Below are 27,529 nucleotides of genomic sequence, written 5' to 3'. Positions count from 1 at the left end.
TTGATGAAAGTGAAAGAGAAGAGTGAAAAGGTTGGCTTAAAGGTCAACATTCAGAAAACTAAGATCATGGCATCTGGTCCCATCACTTCATGGCAAATAGATGGGGAAACAGTGGAAACAGTGTCAGACTTTATTTTTGGGGGCTCCAAAATCACTGCAGATGGTGACTGCAGCTGTGAAATTTAAAGACGCTTATTCCTTGGAAGGAAGTTATGACCAACCTAGACAGCATATTGAAAAGCAGAGACATTACTTTGCCAACAAAGATCCGTCTAGTCAAGGCTATGGTTTTTCCAGTGGTCACGTATGGATGTCTCGAGAGTTGGACTATGAAGAAAGCTGAGCGCTGAAGAATTGATGCTTTTGAACTGTGGTGTTGGAGAAGACTCTTGAGAATCCCTTGGACTGCAAGGAGATCCAGCCAGTCCATTTTAAAGGAGATCAGTCCTGGGTGTTCATTGGAAGGACTGATGGTGAAACTGAAACTCCAATACTTTGGCCACCTTATGCGAAGAGTTGACTCGCTGGAAAAGATTCTGATGCTGGGAGGGATTGTGGGCAGGAGGAGAAATGGACGATAGAGGATGAGATGGCTGGAAGGCATCACCGACTCGATGGACATGAGTTTGAGTGAACTCTGGGAGTTGGTGATGGACAGGGAGGCCTGGCGCGCTGTGATTGATTCATGGGGTCGCAAAGAGTCGGACACGACTGAGGGACTGAATTCAACTGAACTGAAAATTCACCCGGCATGCTACTGTAAATCTTTTGTTTCCCAGGAGGTGGCGCTATAGCTCTTGTGGTTTCTCCCTTGCTCACAAGCTGTGGTTCCCGGTCGCACTGGGGACAGCCTTCCTTCACTGCACTAGAAGCCGGCAGCAGACTGCGGGTAGGGAGAGGCTTTATTTATTTATTTATTTATTTTCTTCCTTTTTTTTTTTTTTTAGTTTTTTATTTTTTAAATTTTAAAATCTTTAATTCTTACATTCGTTCCCAAACATGAACCCCCCTCCCACCTCCCTCCCCATAACATCTCTCTGGGTCATCCCCATACACCAGCCCCAAGCATGCTGCATCCTGCGTCAGACATAGACTGGCGATTCAATTCTTACATGATAGTATACATGTTAGAATGTCATTCTCCCAAATCATACCACCCTCTCCCTCTCCCTCTGAGTCCAAAAGTCCGTTATACACATGTGTCTCTTTCCCTGTCTTGCATACAGGGTCATCATTGCCATCTTCCTAAATTCCATATATATGTGTTAGTATACTGTATTGGTGTTTTTCTTTCTGGCTTACTTCACTCTGTATAATCGGCTCCAGTTTCATCCATCTCATCAGAACTGATTCAAATGAATTCTTTTTAACGGTGAGTAATACTCCATTGTGTGTATGTACCACAGCTTTCTTATCCATTCATCTGCTGATGGACATCTAGGTTGTTTCCATGTCCTGGCTATTATAAACAGTGCTGCGATGAACATTGGGGTACATGTGTCTCGTTCAATTCTGGTTTCCTCAGTGTGTATGCCCAGAAGTGGGATTGCTGGGTCATAAGGTAGTTCTATTTGCAATTTTTTAAGGAATCTCCACACTGTTCTCCATAGTGGCTGTACTAGTTTGCATTCCCACCAACAGTGTAGGAGGGTTCCCTTTTCTCCACACCCTCTCCAGCATTTATTGCTTGCAGATTTTTGGATCGCAGCCATTCTGACTGGTGTGAAGTGGTACCTCATTGTGGTTTTGCATTTCTCTAATAATGAGTGATGTTGAGCATCTTTTCATGTGTTTGTTAGCCATCCGCATGTCTTCTTTGGAGAAATGTCTATTTAGTTCTTTGGCCCATTTTTTGATTGGGTCGTTTATTTTTCTGGAATTGAGCTGCATAAGTTGCTTGTACATTTTTGAGATTAGTTGTTTGTCAGTTGCTTCATTTGCTATTATTTTCTCCCATTCAGAAGGCTGTCTTTTCACCTTGCTTATATTTTCCTTTGTTGTGCAGAAGCTTTTAATTTTAATTAGATCCCATTTGTTTATTTTTGCTTTTATTTCCAGAATTCTGGGAGGTGGATCATAGAGGATCCTGCTATCAAGCTACCAGCCACATTTTTCACAGAACTAGAACAAATAATTTCAAGATTTGTATGGAAATACAAAAACCTCGAATTGCCAAAGCAATCTTGAGAAAGAAGAATGGAACTGGAGGAATCAACTTGCCTGACTTCAGGCTCTACTACAAAGCCACAGTCATCAAGATAGTATGATACTGGCACAAAGACAGACATATAGATCAATGGAACAAAATAGAAAGCCCAGAGATAAATCCACACACATATGGGCACCTTATCTTTGACAAAGGAGGCAAGAATATACAATGGAGTAAAGACAATCTCTTTAACAAGTGGTGCTGGGAAAACTGGTCAACCACTTGTAAAAGAATGAAACTAGATCACTTCCTAACACCACACACAAAAATAAACTCAAAATGGATTAAAGATCTAAATGTAAGATCAGAAACTATAAAACTCCTAGAGGAGAACATAGGCAAAACACTCTCAGACATAAATCACAGCAGGGAGAGGCTTTAGTACTTAGACCTTGGGGATGCTTGAGAACCCCGTAGAGAGATCCCTGGGTGTGGTACTCCCAGAGGCTCATGGGTAGACTTCCTCCTGAGCTTAATTCTTTTAATTTTTGAAATTCTTTTTTGCCTTTTCCCCAATAATCTCCCCCAGAGTCACAGAGCTCCTGCTTAGTACTAGTGAGTCTAGTGGGGAATAGTGGATTTCTCTGGTGGTCCTGCCTTGCTGGAGTAGCCAGGTACCCACACAAACCTTTTTTTTTTAATATAAATTTATTTATTTTAATTGGAGGTTAATTACATTACAATATTGTATTGTTTTTGCGATACATCAACATGAATCCGCCACAGGTATACACGTGTTTCCCAACCTGAACCCCTCTCCCACTTCCCTCTCTCTACCACCCCTCTGGGTCATCCCAGTGCACCAGCCCCAAGCATCCAGTATCATGCATTGAACCTGGACTGGCGATCTGTTTCTTATATGATATTATACATGTTTCAGTGCCATTCTCCCAAATCATCCCACCCTCTCCCTCTCCCACAGAGTCCAAAAGACTGTTCGATACATCTGTGTCTCTTTTGCTGTCTCACATGCAGTGTTATCGTTACCATCTTTCTAAATTCCATATATATGCGTTAGTATACTGTATTGGTGTTTTTCTTCCTGGCTTCCTTCACTCTGTATAATCGGCTCCAGTTTCATCCACCTCATTAGAACTGATTCAAATGTATTCTTTTTAATGGCTGAGTAATACTCCATTGTGCCTATGTACCACAGCTTTCTTATCCATTCATCTGCTGATGGACATCTACCTTGCTTCCATGTCCTGGCTATTATAAACAGTGCTGTGATGAACATTGGGGTACACGTGTCTCTTTCAATTCTGGTTTCCTCGGTGTATATGCCCAGCAGTGGGATTGCTGGGTCATAAGGCAGTTCTATTTCCAGTTTTTTAAGGAATCTCCACACTGTTCTCCATAGTGGCTATACTAGTTTGCATTCCCACCAGCAGTTAAGAGGGTTCCCTTTTCTCCATACCCTCTCCAGCATTTATTGCTTATAGGCTTTTGGATCATGGCCATTCTGACTGGCGTGAAATGGTACCTTACTGTGGTTTTGATTTGCATTTCTCTGATAATGAGTGATGTTGAGCATCTTTTCATGTGTTTGTTAGCCATCTGTATGTTTTTTTTTTTTTTGTTGTTGTTGTTCTATCCAGTGATGTGCTAGGGTTTCCCTTCTGGAAGGCTAGACTTCTGCAAGTATGCTCCTGTATGTGTGCTTGTGTGGCTCAACAATCACCCGACTTTTGCCCAATTTTGACAGTGGTAAGAGGGGTCTAGGCAGTTTTGCTGTTTCTGTTGGTTCTACGGCCCAGACAGAGATTGTCCAATGGGCAAGACTCTTCCAGGGTCCTTGGGAGTAATGTGCTAGGTGCCAAAATGCCCACAAAGGCATTATGGTTCATGCATGGATGTCTAATTCATTGATTAAAAAGGGGAGATAAAAAGGAGGAATGATTTACATGCCACACTGCTGATGTCACCTCTTAACTTTTAATATGATGTTAAACAATTATACTTCTAGAATTTAATGCACATAATGCATAACTCTATGATTCTCCAAAATTCACTGCAATGTCTGAAATGCTTACCATCCAATGGCAGTGTGTCCAATAGCTCCTGACTTTCGCTCTTTGTTAATTCAATACCTATATTTTCCAGATAAAGTTGTGTATCCTTGGCATTAATCTTATCACCTTTAAAAAGATGGGAGACATGGTAAGTGAACATTTTCATATATAACAATTCTAAATTAAAAAATTATAATAAAACAACAGTATCTTAACTTGCTACAGATGTAACTGCAGAGGAGAAAGGATACAATGAAGCTTTTGTAACTGCAGAGCATCACAAGAAGGAATTAAACTAGATGTTTCCTCTAAGCCTTGCCAAAAGAATGCTTCAATTAGTGCTCTTAAAACAATGAGGACAAGCCAGCCAGCTTATAATAAAATAGATTTCTTTTTAAAAAATGATACTTCTAAAACTGTAGATAATAAAAAATATGTATATACTTGAAAACAAACATCAATATATTGGTAAAATGAGATGTGTGTAATTTCAGAATATTCAGTTCAGTTCAGCTCAAGTCACTCAGTCGTGTCCGACTCTTTGCGACCCCATGAACCACAGCACACCAGGCCTCCCTGTCCATCACCAACTCCTGGAGTCCACCCAAACCCATATCCATTGTGTTGGTGATACCATCCGATCATCTCATCCTCTGTTGTCCCCTTCTCCTGCCCTCAATCTTTCCCAGCATCTGGGTCTTTCCAAATGAGTCAGCTCTTCACATCAGGTAGCCAAAGTATTGGAGTTTCAGCTTCAGCATCAGTCTTTCCAATGAACACCCAGGACTGATCTCCTTTAGGATGGACTGGTTGGATCTCCTTGTAGTCCAAGGGACTCTCAAGAGTCTTCTCCAACACCACAGTCCAAAACCATCAATTCTTCGGTGCTCGGCTTTCTTTATAGTCCAACTCTCATATCCATACGTGACCACTGGAAACACCATAGCCTTGACTAGATGGACCTTTGTTGGCAAAGTAATGTCTCTGCTTTTTAATATGCTGTCTAGGTTGATCATAACTTTCCTACCAAGGAGTAAGCATCTTTTAATTTCTTGGCTGCAGTTACCATCTACAGTGATTTTGGAGCCCAGAAAAATAAAGTCAGCTACTGTTTTCACTATTTCCCCATCTATTTGCCATGAAGTGATGGGACCGGATGCCATGATCTTAGTTTTCTGAATGTTCAGAATATTGGAATATATAATTAAAATATAATATGTACATATGGCAAAATATCTTGATTTTATATCTTTTCATCATCACTTCTCACTCACCAGAAAATAAACTTGCTATGTTTATCAAGGAGTTCAGAGGAACTTTTCCATTATCTGAAATACAAAGGATAATCAGATACAGACAAAATATTTATTGCTATTAGGATTAGGATCACTTTTTCCATGAAATTTTCTAAGTTGTCATTATTTACATAGAAAAATTGTGTTGATTTTTAAATGTTTTTCTTATATCCAACTATCTTATAGAATTCTAAAGAAGGTGTTTTAACATGCTAAATCAGATCTTTAATGCTTTTCCTAAATGGTCTTTTTAATCTAAAAGATATCTCTCTGCTGCCATATTATTGGTCTCAAACCAGATATCACTGACTATTTCAACCTGATACTCGTATTTGCTAGATGGAAATATGATCATCTCTCTTTGTATATTACCTGTCAAACAATTCCAAATCCTGTTTACCTTCTTACTTTGTCAATCTCTGACCCTTTTCAACATCTATTTCAGTAGCTTCTGCTATTTTTTCCTGAAGTGTTTCTTTGTTTTTCCTAGTTGAATCTTAATCTACCAATGACCTTATTGGATCTCTGACAATACTGAGAATAATAATCAGAAGCCATATTTCTCCTCCTTGAAAATCATAACTCTATAAGAATTTCTTACTTTCTAAGTGAAATTGAACAAGTATACTGGGGTTTAGACATGCTTGCTGATTTAAGAAAGCCCTGTGGGGCCTCCTGCTTCCCTCCATCTGAACTGGCTGCCCTGGCTCTCTGGGATGTGATGCTCGCTCACCAGATCTCACTCTGGGATGCTAAAAGAAGACTTCAAAGGCTCGTCTGAAAGGAGTCACCAGTGGTAAATTAAATACTCACTGTCAATTTCCAAATAGTTACGTAGATCATTTAATTCTTTATTTTCAAGGTCATAGTTCAGGTTTGTCAAAGTGGTTCCTAGTTTATTTTCTAAAACATGTCCTCCTTGATTAAGAGATGAAATGAGAAAAGATTAAAATTATGCCTAAAATAAAAATGGTTTAGTTAAGTGTTATGCACCAAACCCTAATGGGAGGGAGAAAAGCAAAGTTGCAGTGCAGATGTTCAAGGAAAATAGAAAACCAAGGTAGCAGAGGATAGGGTGGGGACTGTGAAGAAAAAACATCTCCTTTACATGTTATGAGGCATTCTGCTAAAATTTGTCATAGACATCTAAAGCAAATGAATGAGACTTATTAGTCATCATTTATTTATTATCAATAATAGAGAAACATGTCTGAAATGCTAGCCATAATTCTGGCTACTGAGTTTGAAACTTGTCATTATAATAGTAAATTATCTCCCAGGAAATAACCTAGTGGTTATCTAAACTTGAACTGTAAGTCATAAAGGGGAATAAAAAAGATTAATAACCTAACTGTTCAATATAATAGTGCGGTTAAGAAAGTGAAAGTGAAGTTGCTCAGTCATGTCCAACTCTTTGCTACCTCATGAACTGTAGCCTACCAGGCTCCTCTGTTCATGGCACTTTCCAGGCAAGAGTTCTGGAGTGGTTTGCCATTTCCTTCTCCAGAGGATCTTCCCATCCTCAGTCGTGTCCGACTCTTTGCAACCTCATGAACTGTAGCCTACCAGGCTCCTCTGTCCATGGGGTTTTCCAGGCAAGAGTTCTGGAGTGCCTTGCCATTTCCTTCTCCAGGGGATCTTCCCATCCCAGGGATCGAACCCAGGTCTCCCACATTGTAGGCAGACGCTTTACCATCTGAGCCACCAGGGAAGATCCCCTGTTAAGGGAGCAGTTAAGAATGTAGGTTTAAATCATGATCCTCCCAAGTTCAAATGGAGTGACCTTAGGCAAGTGAGTTAGCATCTCTCATCTGTAAAATGGTACCTAACTTAGGAAAAGTACCTAGTGTGTGTGCTCATTTGATCTGACTCTTTGCAGCCCCATGGACTGTAGCCTTCCAGACTCCTCTGTCCATGGGATTCTCCAGGCAAGAATACTGGAATGGGTTGCCATTTCCACCTGCAGGGATCTTCCCAACCTAGGGATTGTGCATTTCCTGCATCTCTTTACCACTGAGCTGGTGGATTCTTTACCACTGAGCTACCTGGGAAGCCCCAAATAAGGTAACTTACAGATTTCTGTGAGGCTTAAATGAGTTAGTAGATGTAAAGTAGTTAGAACAGTGGTTGGCACTACACTCAAGAAAAATTAGCTATTACTACCATTAAGTAATTAAAAGGACTTCCAAAAGGAAATACAAAGGTCAAAAACTTCATTTCCACTTGACTTATTATTCTTAACACTCACCTTGGAAAGTCTTTAAACCCTGTAGCAACCGTTTTTGATAGTACTTTCTGTCATCTATAAGAGAAGTCATTATTGTTAACATAGAAATGTGATACAGCAATTCATAAGAATAGAATAGATTATTTTATAAAGACAATAATGTTACGTGATTTGCCTTTTAGATTTATCTAATTTTCCATCCACACATCCTTATCTCCCTTGGTTTTAAGAATAAAGTTAAAGGGTAGAGAAAGTTCTAAACTTTCTTTACTAGGCTGAAACTTTCAGTCTCTCTGATTTGACCCTTTTTAACCTGACTTCCTCTTTGTCCCCCTTATTTTTTTATTAGACATTTCAAGATTAAAATCCTAAATTAAATTTTAAAAAATCAATTTAAAAATCTCTATTCATTTATGATGTTCTCAAGCTCAGTCCCAATGGAGTAAGCTCTATCTCTGACAATAGCCTCCATGAAAGCAAGAACTTCTGTCTTTAACCCTATAACCTAAGAAGTGCTCATTAAACATGTTGAATATAAATATACACTGAATAAAGGTTTAAGGATTCCTACCTACCCCAACAATAAATACACTTACACTAAGCTCCTCTGAGGACAAAAACAGTATCATAAATACTCACAAGTAAGTGGTAGAGTTTTAAGCAGCTTCCAGCGTTCCTTAGGTGTGAGTTCTATCCCTATGTTTTTCAAAACACCATCTACTTCATCAGCATTAATCTTGGTTCCTTGGAAAAGATGAAAAAAATGACTGATGAAAAACTTAAGCATGATGAATGAGTCTAAATTATGAACATCATCTAAGTTTAACTGCAGGATTAAGAACAGGGTTGGCCAGTGCTAAGACTAAGGAAATATCAGATAGAACTCAATCTTAATTCTAGAGAGAAAAGGTTTTGAATACGCTAATAAAAATGGGATAAATCGACACTGAAATGGTAGCTGTATAGAGGCCTAAAACAACTAATATAAATGGCTATAGAAATAATTGTGTAATGACAGTGTTCATATTACTTTTAATTTGCCCATGTGATAAAAAAAATAGTTAAAAGTGTTAGCTGCTTAGTCATGTCCAATTATTTGCAACAGCAGGGACTGTAGCCCACCAGACCCTTCTGCTCATGGAATTCTCTAGGCAAGAATACTAGAGTGGTAGCCATTCCCTTCTTCAGGGGATTTTCCTGACCCAGGAATTGAACTTGGGTCTCCTGCATTGTAGGCAGATTCTTGACTGTCTGAGCCACCAGGGAAGTCCCTGTGTAATGTTATTCATAAAAAGATGTATACTAATTTTTTTTTCTGCCACTTATTGTGATAACATAGATTTTTGGCTGTTTAAACAGAGAAGGCAATGGCACCCCACTCCAGTACTCTTGCCTGGAAAATCCCATGGATGGAGGAGCCTGGTAGGCTGCAGTCCCTGGGGTCACTAAGAGTCGAACACGACTGAGCAACTTCACTTTCACTTTTCACTTTCATGCATTGGAGAAGGAAATGGCAACCCACTTCAGTGTTCTTGCCTGGAGAATCCCAGGGACAGAGTGGAGGCCTGGTGGGCTGCCGTCTATGGGGTCACACAGAGTTGGACACGACTGAAGCGACTTAGCTTAGCAAACGATGGAAAAGTGATATGCATTATTGAAAAAATGCAGAGAATACAAGATATTTTACCAAGACATGATAAATAACAGTTGTGCTAAAAGTATACACCCCAAACTAATGTGGATTACAGAATGAAAGATACCATTAATATACTAAAAGAACTAACAATGTCAGTATGACAGGAACAAAATATTTAAAAGCAAAACAGAAAAGCATCAGCATATTGTTATAATGATTTTTCTGTATAAACTTTCACTCACCTTTGAATGACTCAACATTTTCCATAACAGTATTTGGTTTAACCTTTTCTTCTGTAGGATAAAGTACAAGTAAGACACAGATTTTTCATTAGACCCAGAAAATGTTACAAAGACCCTATATTGTGGAACAAAACACTGAAATTCAGAAGTTTACCCTGAGTTGTTCCATAAATAAACCCCAGCTGAGCATGGAATTCAAGAATTAAGCTCTATAAATGATAAATATATAGAATAGAAGACAAAATTATAGTATAAAATATTAAATTCTATACACAATGGTGATAGGAAGTTTTAAAAACATTGCTTGACTTACTTTCCACTTGGTCTATTCTACTTTAGAATCTACGAGTACTATGATGCTTGACCACCTTACTGTTAATATTACAGGATTCATACACAATAAAAACTGCCTAAAATATTGTAGCCAGCTACTTCCACATGCAACCCTTACACAGCACTTTCTTCATGTTTCCAACTCCACACTCAGCAAAACTTCCAATCTTTGCTGACTCCTTCATCTAATTTGCGTACTTTTGTAGTTGTTCGGTTGTTCAGGCATGTTCGACTCTTTGTGATTCCATGGACTGCATGCCAGGCTTCACTGTCCTTCACCATCTCCTGGAGTCTGCTTAAACTTATGTTCATCAAGTCAGTGATGCCATCCAACCATCTCATCCTCTGTGGTCCCCTTCTCCTGCCTTCAATCTTTCCTAGCATAAGGATCTTTTTCAATGAGTCAGCTCTTCGCATCAAGTGGTCAAAGTATTGGAGCTTCAGCTTCAGCATCAGTCCTTCCAATGAATATTCAGGACTGATTTCCTTTAGGATTGGCTGGTTTGATCTCCTTGCAGTCCAAGGGACTCTCAAGAGTCTTCTCCAGCACCACAGTTCAAAAGCATCAATTCTGAGGAGAGAAGAAAGATGGCGGAGGAATAGGACGGGAAGACAACTTTCTCCCTCACAAATTCCTCAAAAGAACATTTCAACGCCGAGCAAACTCCACAAAACAACTTCTGTAGGCTGGCAGAGGACATCAGGCAACCAGAAAAGCAGACCATTGTCTTCAAAAACAGATTTTTAATCTTTGCTCTTAGGTTTTTGTTGTCAATTTTGTACATTTAAAAACCCAAACTTCACTACCCAAGTTTACCTGAGAGCGAGATTACTGGCTTGATCACTCTCTCCTCCTCTGGACTCTCCTTTTTCTCCACCAGGTGGCCTCTGTCTCTTTTCTCCCCCATCTCTTCTCTATCCAACTCTGTGAATCTCTGGGTGTTCCAGATGGTGGAGAACACCTAAGGAACTGGTTACTGGCAGGATTTGTCTCTCTCCTTCTCATTCCTCTCTCTTATCCTCCTGGTCACCTCTGTCTACTTCCTCCCTCTCCTCTGCCCCGTATAACTCTGTAAATACCTCTGAGCAGTCCAGACTATAGAGAGCACATAAGGAAGTGACTACTGGCTAGCTTGCTCTCTCCTCTTTTGATCTCACCGCATCTCATTCCAGTTACCTCTAACTACCCCCTCCATCTTCTCTTCTCCTTGTAACTCAGTGAACCTCTCTGAATGTCCCTCAATGTGGAGAAACTTTTCATCTTTAACCTAGATGTTTTATCATCGGTGCTGTATAAATGGAGAAGTCTAGAGGCTACTGTAAAAATAAAACTGAAAACCAGAAGCAGGAGGCTTAAATCCAAAGCCTGAAAACATTAGAGAACTCTTGAATTCAGGGAACATTAAGCAATAGGAGCTCATCAAATGCCTTCATACCTACACCGAAACCAAGCTCCACCCAAGGGCCAACAAGTTCCAAAATAAGACATACCACTGAAATTCTCCAGCAACACAGGAACACTCCCCTGAGCTTCAATATACAGGCAGCTCAAAATTATTCCAAAACCTTTGATGTCTCATAACCCATTACTGGTCACTCCACTGCACTCCAGAGAGAAGAAACCCAGCTCCACCCACCAGAACTCCAACACAAGCCTCCCTAACCAGGAAACCTTGACAAGCCACTGATAGAACCCCACCCACAGTGAGGAAGCTCCAGAATAAAGAGAACTCCACAAATTACCAGAATATAAAAAGGCCACCCCAAACGCAGCAATATAACCAAGATGAAGAGACAGAGGAATACTCAGCAGGTAAAGGAACAAGAGAGTTGCCCACCAAACCAAACAAAAGAGGAAGAAGTAGGGAATCTACCTGAGAAGGAATTCCGAATATTGATAGTGAAAATGATCCAAAATCTTGAAATCAAAATGGAATCACAGATAAATAGCCTAGAGACAAGGATTGAGAAGATGCAAGAAAGGTTTAACAAGGACCTAGAAGAAATAAAAAAGAGTCAAAATATAATGAATAACACAATACATGAGATCAGAAACACTCTGGAGGCAACAAATAGTAGAATAATGGAGGCAGAAGATAGGATTAGTGAAATAGAAGATAGAATGGTAGAAATAAATGAATCAGAGAGGAAACAAGAAAAACGAATTAAAAGAAACAGAGGACAATCTCAGAGACCTCCAGGACAATATGAAATGCTCCAACATTCGAATTATAGGAGTCCCAGAAGAAGAAGACAGAAAGAAAGATCATGAGAAAATCCTTGAGGAGATAATAGTTGAAAACTTCCCTAAAATGGGGGAGGAAATAATCACCCAAGTCCAAGAAACACAGAGAGTTCCAAATAGGATAAACCCAAGGCGAAACACCCCAAGACACATATTAGTCAAATTAACAAAGATCAAACACAAACAACAAATATTAAAAGCAGCAAGGGAAAAACAACAAATAACACACAAGGGGATTCCCATAAGGATAACAGCTGATCTTTCAATAGAAACTCTTCAGGCCAGGAGGGAATGGCAAGACATACTTAAAGTGATGAAAGACAATAACCTACAGCCCAGATTACTGTACCCAGCAAGGATCTCATTCAAATACGAAGGAGAAATCAAAAGCTTTACAGACAAGCAAAAGCTGAGAGAATTCAGCACCACCAAACCAGCTCTCCAACAAATTCTAAAGGGTATTCTCTAGACAGGAAACACGAAAAGGGTGTAGAAACCCAAACCCAAAGCAATAAAGTAAATGGTAACGGGATCATACTTATCAATAATTACCTTAAACGTAAATGGGTTGAACGCCCCAACCAAAAGGCAAAGACTGGCCGAATGGATACAAAAACAAGACCCCTCTATATGCTGCTTACAAGAGACCCACCTCAAAACAAGGGACACATATAGACTGAAAGTGAAGGGCTGGAAAAAGATATACCACGCAAATAGAGACCACAAGAAAGCAGGAGTGGCAATACTCATATCCGATAAAATAGACTTTAAAACAAAGGCTCTGAAAAGAGACAAAGAAGGCCACTAAACAATGATCAAAGGGTCAATCCAAGAAGAAGATATAACAATTATAAATATATATGCACCCAATATAGGAGCACCGCAATATGTAAGACAAATGCTAACAAGTATGAAAGGGGAAATCAACAATAACACAATAATAGTGGGAGACTTTAATACCCCACTCACACCTATGGACAGATCAACTAAACAGAAAATTAACAAAGAAACGCAAGCTTTAAATGATACATTAGATCAGTTAGACCTAATTGATATCTATAGGACATTTCACCTCAAAACAATGAATTTCACCTTTTTTTCAAGTGCTCATGGAACCTTCTCCAGGATAGATCACATCCTGGGCCATAAATCTAAACTTGATAAGTTCAAAAAAATCAAAATCATTCCAAGCATCTTTTCTGATCATAATGCATTAAGATTAGATCTCAATTACAGGAGAAAAACTATTAAAAACTCCAACATATGGAGGTTGAACAACACACTTCTGAATAACCAACAAATCACAGAAGAAATCAAAAAGAAATCAAAATATGCATAGAAACTAATGAAAATGAAAACACAACAACCCAAAACCTGTGGGACACTATAAAAGCAGTGCTAAGAGGAAAGTTCATAGCAATACAGGCATACCTCAAGAAACAAGAAAACAGTCAAATAAATAACCTAACTCTACAACTAAAGCAACTAGAAAAGGAAGAATTGGAGAACCCCAGAGTTAGTGGAAGGAAAGAAATCTTAAAAATTAGGGCAGAAATAAATGCAAAAGAAAAGAGACCATAGCAAAAATCAACAAAGCCAAAAGCTGGTTCTTTGAAAGGATAAATAAAATTGACAAACCATTAGCCAGACTTATCAAGAAGCAAAGAGAGAAAAATCAAATCAATAAAATTAGAAATGAAAATGGAGAGATCACAACAGACAACACAGAAATACAAAGGATCATAAGAGACTACTATCAGCAGTTGTATGCCAATAAAATGGACAACGTGGAAGAAATGGACAAATTCTTAGAAAAGTACAATTTTCCAAAACTGAACCAGGAAGAAATAGAAAATCTTAACAGACCCATCACAAGCACGGAAATTGAAACTGTAATCAGAAATCTTCCAGCAAACAAAAGCCCAGGTCCAGACAGCTTCACAGCTGAATTCTACCAAAAATTTTGAGAAGAGCTAACACCTATCCTACTCAAACTCTTCCAGAAAATTGCAGAGGAAGGTAAAGTTCCAAACTCATTCTATGAGGCCAACATCACCCTAATACCAAAATCTGACAAAGATGTCACAAGAAAAGAAAACTACAGGCCAATATGACTGATGAACATAGATGCAAAAATCCTCAACAAAATTCTAGCAATCAGAATCCAACAACACATTAAAAAGATCATACACCATGACCAAGTGGGCTTTATTCCAGGGATGCAAAGATTCTTCAATATCCGCAAATCAATCAATGTAATTCACATTAACAAATTGAAAAATAAAAACCATATGATTATCTCAATAGATGCAGAGAAGGCCTTTGATAATATTCAACATCCATTTATGATAAAAACTCTACAGAAAGCAGGAATAGAAGGAACATACCTCAACATGATAAAAGCTATATATGACAAACCCACAGCAAACATTATCCTCAATGGTGAAAAATTGAAAGCATTTCCCCTAAAGTCAGGAACAAGACAAGGGTGCCCACTTTCACCGCTACTATTCAACATAGTTCTGGAAGTTTTGGCCGCAGCAATCAGAGCAGAAAAAGAAATAAAAGGAATCCAAATTGGAAAAGAAGAAGTAAAACTCTCACTGTTTGCAGATGACATGATCCTCTACATAGAAAACCCTAAAGACTCCACCAGAAAATTGCTAGAGCTCATCAATGAATATAGTAAAGTTGCCGGGTATAAAATCAACACACAGAAATCCCTTGCATTCCTATACACGAATAATGAGAAAGTAGAAAAAGAAATTAAGGAAACAATTCCATTCACCATTGCAACGAAAAGAATAAAATACTTAGGAATATATCTACCTAAAGAAACTAAAGACCTATATATAGAAAACTATAAAACACTGATGAAAGAAATCAAAGAGGACACTAATAGATGGAGAAATATACCATGTTCATGGATTGGAAGAATTAATATAGTGAAAATGAGTATACTACCCAAAGCAATTTACAAATTCAATGCAATCCCTATCAAGCTACCAGCCATATTTTTCACAGAACTAGAACAAATAATTTCAAGATTTGTATGGAAATACAAAAACCTCGAATTGCCAAAGCAATCTTGAGAAATAAGAATGAAACTAGAGGAATCAACTTGCCTGACTTCAGGCTCTACTACAAAGCCACAGTCATCAAAACAGTATGGTACTGGCACAAAGACAGACATATAGATCAATGGAACAAAATAGAAAGCCCAGAGATAAATCCACACACATATGGACACCTTATCTTTGACAAAGGAGGCAAGAATATACAATGGAGTAAAGACAATCTCTTTAACAAGTGGTGCTGGGAAAACTGGTCAACCACTTGTAAAAGAATGAAACTAGATCACTTTCTAACACCACAGACAAAAATAAACTCAAAATGGATTAAAGATCTAAATGTAAGACCAGAAACTATAAAACTCCTAGAGGAGAACATAGGCAAAACACTCTCCTACATAAATCACAGCAGGATCCTCTATGATCCACCTCCCAGAATTCTGGAAATAAAAGCAAAAATAAACAAATGGGATCTAATTAAAATTAAAAGCTTCTGCACAACAAAGGAAAATATAAGCAAGGTGAAAAGACAGCCTTCTGAATGGGAGAAAATAATAGCAAATGAAGCAACTGACAAACAACTAATCTCAAAAATGTACAAGCAACTTATGCAGCTCAATTCCAGAAAAATAAACGACCCAATCAAAAAATGGGCCAAAGAACTAAATAGACATTTCTCCAAAGAACACATGCGGATGGCTAACAAACACATGAAAAGATGCTCAACATCACTCATTATCAGAGAAATGCAAATCAAAACCACAATGAGGTACCACTTCACACCAGTCAGAATGGCTGCGATCCAAAAATCTGCAAGCAATAAATGCTGGAGAGGGTGTGGAGAAAGGGAACCCTCCTACACTGTTGGTGGGAATGTAAACTAGTACAGCCACTATGGAGAACAGTGTGGAGATTCCTTAAAAATTGCAAATAGAACTACCTTATGACCCAGCTATCCCACTGCTGGGCATACACACCAAGGAAACCAGAATTGAATGAGACACATGTACCCCAATGGTCATCGCAGCACTGTTTATAATAGCCAGGACATGGAAACAACCTAGATGTCCATCAGCAGATGAATGGATAAGAAAGCTGTGGTACATATACACAATGGAGTATTACTCAGCCGTTAAAAAGAATTCATTTGAATCAGTTCTGATGAGATGGATGAAACTGGAGCCAATTATACAGAGTGCAGTAAGCCAGAAAGAAAAACACCAATACAGTATACTAACACATATATATGGAATTTAGAAAGATGGCAATGATGACCCTGTATGCAAGACAGGAAAAAAGACACAGATGTGTATAACGGACTTTTGGACTCAGAGGGAGAGGGAGAGGGTGGGATGATTTGGGAGAATGGCATTCTAACATGTATACTATCATGTAAGAATTGAATCGCCAGTCTATGTCTGACGCAGGATGCAGCATGCTTGGGGCTGGTGCATGGGGATGACCCAGAGAGATGTTGTCGGGAGGGAGGTGGGAGGGGGGTTCATGTTTGGGAATGCATGTAAGAATTAAAGATTTTAAAATTTAAAAAATAAAAAACTAAAAAAAAAAAGAAAGTTGTGGTACATATACACAATGGAGTATTACTCAGCTGTTAAAAAGAATTCATTTGAATCAGTTCTGATGAGATGGATGAAACTGGAGCCGATTATACAGAGTGAAGTAAGCCAGAAAGAAAAACACCAATACAGTATACTAACACATATATATGGAATTTAGGAAGATGGCAATGACGACCCTGTATGCAAGACAGGAAAAAAGACACAGCTGGGTATAACGGACTTTTGGACTCGGAGAGGGAGAGGGTGGGATGATTTGGGAGAATGGCATTGAAACATGTATACTATCATGTAAGAACTGAATCGCCAGTCTATGTCTGACGCAGGATACAGCATGCTTGTGGCTGGTGCATAGGGATGACCCACAGAGATGTTATGGGGAGGGAGGAGGGAGGGGGGTTCATGTTTGGGAACACAGGTAAGAATTAAAGATTTTAAAATTAAAAAAAATAAAAAACTAATAAATAAATAAATAAATAAATAAAACAAAAGCATCAATTCTTCGGCACTCAGTTTTCATTGTGGTCCAGCTCGCACATCCGTACATGACTACTGGGAAAACCATAGCTTTGACTCTATGGACCTTTGTTGGCAAAGTCTCTCTGCTTTTTCATATGTTATCTAGGTTTTTCATAGCTTTTCTTCCAAGGAGCAAGAGTTAATTTCATGGCTTCAGTCACCATCTGCAGTGATTTTGGAGCCAAAATAAACATAATCAAGTCTATTACTGTTTCCATTTTTCTCCTCATCTATTTGCCATGAAGTGATGGAACCAGATGCCATGATCTTAGTTTTCTCAATGCTGAGTTTTAGCTAGCTTTTTCATTCTCCTCTTTCACTTAACAAGAGGTTCTTTTGTTCCTCTTTGCTTTCTGACATAAGGGTAGTGTCATCTACAGATCTGAGGTTACTGATACTTCTCCTGGCAATCTTGATTCCAGCTTGTGCTTCCTCCAGCCTGGCATATCTCATGATGTACTTTGCACATAAGTTAAATAAGCAGGGCGACAATATACAGCTTTGACCTATTACTTTCCCAGTTTTGAACCAGTCTGTCATTCCATATCCAGTTCTAACTGTTGCTTCTTGATCTGCATACAGATTTCTCAGGAGGCAGGTGAGGTGGTCTGGTATTCCTATCTCTTTAAGAATTTTCCACAGTTTGTTGTGATACACACAGTCAAAGGCTTTAGTGAAGTCAATGAAATAGAAAGTAAAAAGTGAAAGTGTCAGTCACTCAGTTGTGTCCGACTCTTTGCTACCCCACAGGATTTTCCAGACCAAGAATACTGGAATGCGTTGCTGTTTCATTCTCCAGAGGATCTTCCCAACCCAGGGATCAAACCTGGCTCTCCCACATGGCAGGCAGATTCTTTACCATCTGTGCCACCAGGGAAGCCCTAATGAGGTAGAAGTAGACGATTTTCTGGAATTCTCTTGCAACTTTATGGTGATTTAAGAGACTTCTACATTTTTTTTTTTCCTGACTGGTTTTTAAATTTCTTCTTTGGCTTTTTTTTCTTTAAAGTGCTCCTCCGTTTCATTTCTCTACCTGCTCCTTAGGTCTGTCAATTTTCTCACTGCCATCAAAATTTAGCCCTTCATGTGGGAATCACTGTTTAACAGATTACTGATCTTTGATTTAAACATTAATAATCTGAGATAATAAAATTCCCCAGATGAACACATCTGCAAGTTTTATTAGAGGAGCTCAGTTTCCCTAAAGCCATGACTACATGCTCACCATCAGCTGGCAGGTGGTTCCTCAGGTCCTCAACTTCCTCATTCTCCAGGTCATAACCCAAGTTTTCCAGGATGGTTTCCAGTTTAGAGACATGAAACTTCCCACCTTAAGAAAGAATGAAGTGATAAAAAATAGGAACTGGTATTTTTTAAAAATGCTGGTTATATTCCTGCACCAATTGCAACTAGATGAAACAAATCCATTGCATAACGACCAAAAAAAAAAAAAAAAAGAAAACTGTTTATGGTTACATGTGAAATGTCTTCAACACTTTCCACAATAAAGACTTACTATGGAAGTCAAGAATATATTTGTGGTTTATTTCAGGGGCCCTTTCTACAGTTTTCAAGAGAGATGTATTTAGAAGGAACTTAATTATATATTATGTAAATTATATACAATTTTATTTATATATTAATCCCAAGTGCTATTTTTATGTATTATAAGTTGCACATGTATATATGAAACTTATTGTGTCAGAGAACTATAAATGATCACATTAGATGTAATTGCATCTAAAGGAGACCTATAGGTTAATGGGATAATAAGATCAATGATTTAATTATTGTGGAATGATAAGCCTTTTGAAAATTAAGGTAAAATCTGCAAGTCTTAGTTTTACTTTCCTTCTTATTATGATTTTCACTTACCAGGAAAAGCCTTGATGTGACTGAGCAAATCATTTTTCTCTACCTTTTTACCATCTGTAAAATAAAACATATTTCAGGTAAAATAGAGTTACATGGACAGTAAAAAAAAAGGTAGTAAGAACATAATTTCATAATTACGTACTTTAAAAATTTGTCTTAAGTTATATTCCTACATTTTCTACATCCACGTTCTTCACTGAAACAGATGTTACCTCTTTCCCCACTCTGAGTTCTCCTTTTTCTTTCTCTGTGTATACTAAGTCACTTCGGTTATGTCTGACTCTTTGCGACCCTATGGACTGTAGCCTGCTAGGCTCCTCCATCCATGGGATTCTTCAGGCAAGAATACTAGAGTGGGTTGCTATGCCCTCCTCCAGGGGATCTTTCTGACCCAGGAATCCAACCATGCCTCCTGAGTCTCCTGCACTGGCAGATGGGTTCTTTACCATAAGCACCACCTTTTTGCTAATTTAGACTTTTCTTTCACATTGCCCTACTAATGCATTATTCATTTCTGAGTAATATTTTAAAAAAAATTTATTGAAGTATAGTTGATTTAAAATGTTGTGCTAATTTCTGCTGTAGAGCAAAGTGATTCAATTGTACATATATATATATATACTTTTTCATATTCTTCTCCATTATAAATTATTACAGGATATTGAATATATTTCCCTGTGCTGTACTGTAGGACCTTGTTGCGTATCCATTCTGTATGTAATAGTTTGCCTCTGCTAATCCCAAACTCCCAATCCATCCTTTCCCCTTTGTCACCTCACCCTTGGCAACCACAGTTTGCTCTCTATGTCTATGAGTCTGTTTCTGTTTCATAGATACATTCATTTGTGTTATATTTCAGATTCCACGTATTAGTGATGTCATATGGTATTTGTCTTTCTTTTTCTGATTTATTTCACTTAATGGCAGGACTCAGGTTTGACGCTATAGCTTTTCAAAATGAGAAACCTAAATGTTAAAGGCCTAATTTCTTTACAGCTAAAGAAAGATTGGCATTTTTGTGTTTTAGATTTTTATGCAAAACTAGAATGGCCCATTTTTATGAAGTTCTCACAATGAAGTTTACACAAAAGCACAGAGATAAATATACAGATACATCAAATACCTACCAGCAAATGGCAACATTTTCAACAGCTCCCAGATTTCCCTATTTGTGAGCTCTATTCCCAGGTTTTTTAGTGTTTTGTGTATGTCCTTGGCTTCAACTTTTTCTCCTTTAAAAGATGGGAATGGTTACAGGTGAGAATTGTTTACTGACTCCAAATGATGAAGTGTCTAAAGCTTGTACAGGGTTTTCTACAGTTTTTGGAAGTTATTTCTTTAATTCTACACAAAATACTTATTTCTAATGCTCTTAAGGACCTCAAAGAAGTTAACCCAACTCATGGTAAAGGGATATACAGGAGGCAAAGTGATCTAAGTTATGTACAGGCAGTTATCTAATCTAAATTGTATTAACCATCAGGTAGAATTTGTGTTTCTCTAACTTTGTCTAAATTATAAGATGAATTATCTTCGTTAACCACATTATTTGTATTACTATCAAAATTTTACTTTAACATTTACTGGTTACAGTAGATGTGAGATAAGTATTTTGAATGAATGAATAGGTGAGTTGGCCACTGAAATAAATCACAAAATAAAAAAGTTTCAGAGAATATGGAATTTGTTATAGAGAAATAGTGATATGTTTTGCTAAAACATGAATAATCCAATATAATCTTCATGTCATTAGAGTCAACTTTGTTACAAAAACAGAAGTTAAAAATCAATGACAAAATAAGAAAACAGCTTTACATCTGTATGTAAACATGGAGTATTTGCATTTTAGTTTTATATCTTTTCATAAAATATATTGCTCACCTGTTATTTTCTTTATTTCTTTTAGCAGTTTATGCAGATCAGTCTTGCCACACACTAAAAAATAAGCCACAATTTAGACAGACACAATTGTAGACTGATTTTAAAAGATTATTAAAATATTTAAGCATTAATTTCATTATTTATTCTCTTCTCCCTCTTATCTCAGTCTCTGCGTGCATGCATATGAAAATTTCCCTCCTCAGGTTTGTTCTTGTGGCTTCACACAATCTACTATATCAGATTCCAGCAACAAGAGTAAAAACTTTCAGTTTGGAACTTTAAGTCTACCTATTTCCCCACTTAACACTATCCTATACTATCACCCCCAAGTTAGCTTAATCTACTGCATTTTTTGTAGTAGTAATGTTCATTATATAATCAAAGAATTGAGAGTCTTTAAATTTAAAAATATGTCTATTTATTCTGTATCACATCCAGACAAGTTAGGGTTGCCCATAGTAATATTAAGCACTTTAAAATTAAACAGTAGAATGGAACATAATGAGAATTATCTCTTCAATCAGCATAATTTCCCAGAATTGCAGATGTAGTACATTTGTAGGCCAAGAAAAAAAAATCTAGAATCTATGCACATTATTGGTATTTTCTTACCAAAAAAACAGTATGCTATTTATTATTATGGAATCTTATTCTTCCTTTGGGGTAGTTTCCAGTACATTCTCCCCATACATTTAGTTATCAGATTTATGCTTTGGGGTCTCTTGCTACATATAGGACAGTGTAATTTTACATTAAATTTCCCTGTTGATGATAACAATCAGCTAACACCTATTGATTAATACAACTGAAAATTCTTGCTGAGAGTCTTGAGTAGTTGCTAAATTAACATATTATCTAGTTAATTCTATTTCTCATCACTCAACAAGTACTTATAGGTGTCAAAGATCTGCACTCACTGAGGGATACAATAGCCCATGGGGTTGCAAAGAATGAGACACGACTGAGCACACACACACACACACACACACACACACACACACATAACGGTGAGCAGCATAGAAATGGTTCCTGTCCTCACAGAGCCTTCATTTATTACTGATTTCAATAAGTCTAGGTGAGAAAAAGCTTTTGATCTTTCTTTTAGCTTTCCTATCAGAGAGAGCAAGGAAAATGTGTTCTGGTTTCACAGATTCAACACCAAAGGTATAACAACTAATTATGTATAGAAAGATAACGTGACTCATTGAAGAAAGTAGAATACTATCTGGGTTTACAAATGCTTATCTTTGCTCTTTATGTACATAATGAGGGTGTCTCTAGCCTGAGGATTAAAAAGCTTTACACCTTTCAATTTTTGGATGGTAATCTCAGCCTGCATTCACTTATTTAAATTTGATCAATTAAATTAACTAGGGTAGCTTTTCAAAATGCTTTTACTACCCACAGGTATTTATTTCCTCCTCTCCTTGAACGTCACTAAAATGATAGGAAAGTAATAATAAATGTACTCAAAAGACATTTATGGGAGACGAAATCTTCATGAACAAGAGACTTCACAAACATTTGAAAATTAGAAAGCAAGTAGGAGAGTGGTAACTAATTCAGCAGAGCTGAGGAAGAAAGAAAGTGAAAGTGAAGTCACTCAGTCGTGTCCGACTCTTTGCGACCCCATGGACTGTAGCCTACCAGGCTGCTCTGTCCTTGGGATTTTCCAGGCAATAGTCCTGGAGTGGATTGCCATTCCTTCTTCAGGGGTCTTCCCAACCCAGGGATCAAACCCAGGTCTGCTGCATTGTAGACAGACTCTTTACCGCCTGAGCCACCAGGGAACTTAAAAGCCTATGAGGGTTATCGTTACCATCTTTCTAAATTCCATATGTTGATGTATGGCAAAACCAATACAATATTGTAAAGTAATTAACCTCCAATTAAATAAACTTATTTTAAAAAAAGCCTATAAGGGGACACTAATGAAAAGTGGCATAATTCACAAAGAAGAATCCTAAAAAGTTTCAGGATACAGAGTATCGGGTAAGGTGTAGGAATGAACATCAAGGGGACTGCTAGCAAGTTAGTACACACAGGCAAATTAACAACATTCCCCTCCTCTGCTAGTTATTGCCCTTTCTTTTATTTCCATTTTGTCCAAATTCCACTCCACCATCACTTCTTCTCTCGCCCCTCTGACCATTCCCTAAAAACCAGAAATTTATTCTCTAGAGACATGGATACAAGAAGTTCTGGACTCTGGGAAGGTAGGCACAGTAAATGTTAGGCAATAGGATTAAAATGGGGCATTATATGAATGTTAATAAACTGAAGTGGAAGGGAGGGAGGCTCAAGAGGGAGAAGATATATGTATACTTATGCTTGATTGGGGCTTCCCTGGTAGCTCAGCTGGTAAAGAATCTGCCTGCAATGCAGGAGACTCTGGTTTGATTCCTGGGCTGGGAAGATCTCTTGGAGAAGGGAAGGCTATCCACTTCAAAATCCTTGGGCTTCCCTGGTGGCTCAGACAGTAAAGAATCCACCTACAATGTGGAAGACCTGGGTTCGATCCCTGGGTTGGGAAGATACCCTGGAAGAAGGCATGGCAACCCACTCCAGTATTCTTGCCTAGAGAATCCCCATGGACAGAGGAGCTGGTGGGCTACAGTCCATGGGGTCACAAAGAGTCAGATGCAATTAAGCTACTAAGCACACACATGCTTGATTCACACTGTTGTACAGCAGAAACCAACAAAACGTTGTGAAGAATTATTCTCCATTAAAATAAATAAATCATAAAAAGAGTACTTCCCTGGTGGTCCAGTGATAAAGAATCCACCTCCCAATGCAGGGGATATGAGTTTGATCCCTGGTCTGGGAAGATCCCACAGGCCATGGGGAACTGAGCCCGCAAGCCACAACTACTGAGCCGGTGCTCTAGAGAGCCTGTGGTGCTCAAAAAGAGTAGCCACTGCAATGAGAAGCCTGCGCACCGTATCAGAGAAGCTCCTGCTCACAGCAACTAGAGAAAGTCTGCGTACAGCAACAAAGACCCAGCACAGCAAGTAAGTAAATAAAGGAAGATAAAATATTGCTGTTTAAGGTTCTTAATGTAGACAGAGATAAGGTCAGGGATGAATAATGTGAGCACGTGCCAAAACACAGGGGAAGGGATAAGGAAACTGGTAATTTGCAAGTGTATAAAGGAATTGTTGATTTGAAACCTAAGGAGCTTCCCAGGTAAAATCTGAAACCAGCCACCTGTACACAGAGGGCAGGGGGAGACCAAAGCAAGAGCAGACCACTCCAGATGGGTGGCTGAAAGGTTTCTAAGCAAGGAAACTTACATATGAGGCTTGCCTTTGGTGACCACAAGACAAGCAGATCTCTGCACTGCCCTCCAGAATCTTAAAAGTTTATACAGAGACTTTAACTGGGTTTAGTCATGTATACTGTCCAGATGGGATTCAACAACACATTGCTCTCTCAAGGCTCTTTCCTTGAACACAACTCTCATTGTGGGAACAGTGGACACGGTAGATGTTCTAAGTACAAGGGAGGTGGTGAGGATCCTCCAATTGCTTTGAGTCCAGTTTGCAGGTCAACTGGCAGTCATGTTCTCTCAATTACCCCCTCCAACAGGAATGTATAGCTGGGTGACATGATTTTTAAAATAAATTTAAATCATATACTTAATCTGAAATTAGCAACCTCTTCTCTGTGGGTAATAAGCCCTTCTTCAGCTTCTTTCAAGTAAAGGGTTAAACTCCTGTAACTCACTGTAGCACATGTACCATCATGCATACTGAGATCACTGAAAACACACGAAGTCAAAATAGTCTCTTATGTTAGGACTGGGCTCTTCAAAGATTTAAAAAGTGATATTATCACCAAAACAGATTTAGTGCCAGAAGTTTTCAAACATAAGCTTACAAGTCTAAATTTCTTTAAAAGGTCTAATATCATCTGTGATGCTCACCATCAACTGGTAGGTTTTGTGACAAATCCTTGAGCTTGTTATCTGGGAATTTGATTTTCATGTTTCTCAAAACCTTTTCCAGATTACTGACATCAACCTTCCCACCTAAGGAAACATTTGGGAACACAAGGGAAATTTAATGACTTCTCCAATAGAGAAAATTTCAGTCAATTTCCATACAACCAGGACTATCTGCAAAAATATCATTGGTCCAAAATGTTCAAGTGTACAATGTGAACAAAATAGAATTAGACTTGTAATTTCTGCATGGTCTTGAGGACAATCTTAACAAGGTACAAATTCATTCTCCAGTGAGTTACAATGATGGAATGCCCAGAACTACTGCCAATTCTTTACTTCACATTTTCTATATAGACCCAACTTTAGATTTGCTTTGCAAATAAATTTAATAAAGCCAAAGTTTACTAAACAGGAAAGACTATTTGAAAAAAGCACATACATTCGAAACAAATAAAAAATAATCAGTTTCTCATTGGTGGAATTATAATTTGTACAAAAATATTTGGCAATATTTAATAAAGCTGAAAGTATACTTAAAAATATAATAGTCAGTTTATGTGAGAGGTGGTAAGATCCACAAGAGAATAATTAGACAATAATATTAATGCAAAAGTAAGGCAGAAGAATCTTATTTATCTTTCTTCTCTTCATGCTTCTTACCATTGAAAGATTTCACGCCATCTAGCAATCTATTTTCATATATATTCCCATCATCTGTAAGAAAAGGCACAATCGACATCACAGATAAAGGGATATAGAAATTGAAGAGAGACAATACAAAGGTATAATTTCACAAAAATGCTTTAAAATGATTTGTCTTAGAAATAACTTTGATTTTTGCCCTCCAATGATTTTGAAACTATGGACAAAGAAAACTCTCAGAGTGCTGTGTCTGGCTGTATAACCAATAATTAGCGGCAAACACCTTAACTGGAACATCAATATGTCTTTCCTTCACTTTTCTTTGACTTTTTTCTTCATTCTCCTACTCTTCTATCTCTCCCATCCTCACTTGCTTCCTTACATCTTTCTGTTTAACTTTTAGTTCTGAGGGTGGAACCAAATATAATAAAAGGAATTTTTGTATCCAATGGCAGGATTCAAGAAAATAGAGTTGGTATTTAGTTTCCCAAAGAAAGAATTACATTTTCCAAAGGAAGGACAAAGTCATACTAAAATTTTTTACATTCTTTTTGCTGTGGTTTTTTAAATTAGGATATCTAGTAGGCATAGTTTTTTTTATTTAGGTTATTTTAAACACCTAAGACTAACCTTTATCAAAAGTTCTAATACTGTTTGAAGTGCTTACCATCAACTGGCAGATTTTTTACCAGTTCCGAGTATTCTTTAGGTGTGAATTCTATCCCAAAGCCTTCTAGAATATTTTTCAGATCTTCTACATTAATTTTTTCTCCTTCAAAAACAGAAATGGTGAGTACAGTTGACAATATTAATAACTATCTAACTACTTAAAGATATGAAACAAAATTGTTCATGTTCATAAATCATTATCCCCAGCTGCTAGGTAAAAGATAAAGGTACAATAAAGTCTGCCTAGTGGAGTCAAGAGTGGGCAGAGAATTAGAACTTATACCCCTAAGGAAAGACTTGCTTTCATAACACTGAGAAAATAAGAAACCACAGTTCTCAGTAAACTGAAGATTTAGATAGTTGCTTTGTAAACTAGAATGGAAAGTTAACCTAATTTTGCTCTGCTTTTCCCAAAATTGCTAAAGTGTTTGACCATTATCCTAATTTTTATCATTTCACACAATGGCTATTTAGCGCTGCTGCTGCTGCTAAGTCGCTTCAGTCATGTCTGACTCTGTGCAACCCCATAGACGGCAGCCCACCAGGCTCCGCCGTCCCTGGGATTCTCCAGGCAAGAACACTGGAGTGGGTCGCCATTTCCTTCTCCAATGCATGAAAGTGAAAAGGGAAAGTGAAGTCGCTCAGTCGTGTCCAACTCCTAGCGACCCCATGGACTACAGCCTACCAGGCTCCTCCATCCATGGGATTTTCTACAACAGCAGAATTGAGTAGCTGCAACAGAGACTATATAAGCTACTCAATTCTGCTGTTGTAAGCTGCCGTCTATGGGGTTGCACAGAGTCGGACACGACTGAAGCGACTTAGCAGCAGCAGCACTAAAATAGCCATTGATAATAGATACAAGAAGACTGTGACTGTTCTAGCGAAACATTCTTTATAAACAGAGGGCTAGATTTGGTCTATGAGCAGTAGTTTGTTTATCCCTGATATTGATTTTTTACTTTTCAGTGGTGAAGATCTGAAGTATATTATTATTAGAAAATATTTTAGAAGATATAGGATTTGCTACTAAGAAATGAAACAAATTAATACCAAAAATACAGATGGACTTTGGACAATTAGACACAAACTCTTCATAATAACAATAAACTGTGGAAAATTCAGAAAGAGATGGGAATACCAGACC

The 27,529-nt window shown here is 38.0% G+C and overlaps 1 protein-coding gene across 2 annotated transcripts in view; it reads right to left on the bottom strand.

Moving 5' to 3' along the window:
• The window catches only part of EFCAB3 (EF-hand calcium binding domain 3), a 152,759-nt gene extending 126,336 nt beyond the window's left edge, over positions 1-26,423 (bottom strand). The window contains exons 1-13 of one of the 2 annotated variants that reach the window (XM_060395751.1): positions 26,381-26,423; positions 25,732-25,785; positions 25,051-25,155; positions 21,123-21,176; positions 20,369-20,473; positions 19,242-19,295; positions 18,592-18,696; positions 9,622-9,672; positions 8,383-8,487; positions 7,765-7,818; positions 6,330-6,434; positions 5,496-5,549; positions 4,243-4,347 (exon numbers count right to left, since the gene is read on the bottom strand). In XM_060395751.1, coding sequence (XP_060251734.1) covers positions 4,243-4,347; positions 5,496-5,549; positions 6,330-6,434; positions 7,765-7,818; positions 8,383-8,487; positions 9,622-9,672; positions 18,592-18,696; positions 19,242-19,295; positions 20,369-20,473; positions 21,123-21,176; positions 25,051-25,111 — 853 coding nt within the window. In that variant the 5' untranslated portion in view covers positions 25,112-25,155; positions 25,732-25,785; positions 26,381-26,423. Of the gene's footprint in view, positions 1-4,242; positions 4,348-5,495; positions 5,550-6,329; positions 6,435-7,764; positions 7,819-8,382; positions 8,488-9,621; positions 9,673-18,591; positions 18,697-19,241; positions 19,296-20,368; positions 20,474-21,122; positions 21,177-25,050; positions 25,156-25,731; positions 25,786-26,380 lie in introns of those variants that run through there. The other variant, XM_027974361.3, reaches the window with a different exon arrangement.
• Positions 26,424-27,529: the final 1,106 nt, after the last annotated feature.

Source organism: Ovis aries, chromosome 11, assembly GCF_016772045.2.
Source record: "Ovis aries strain OAR_USU_Benz2616 breed Rambouillet chromosome 11, ARS-UI_Ramb_v3.0, whole genome shotgun sequence".
Classification (NCBI taxonomy): domain Eukaryota; kingdom Metazoa; phylum Chordata; class Mammalia; order Artiodactyla; family Bovidae; genus Ovis; species Ovis aries.
This window is presented reverse-complemented; position numbering and strand designations above follow the sequence as displayed.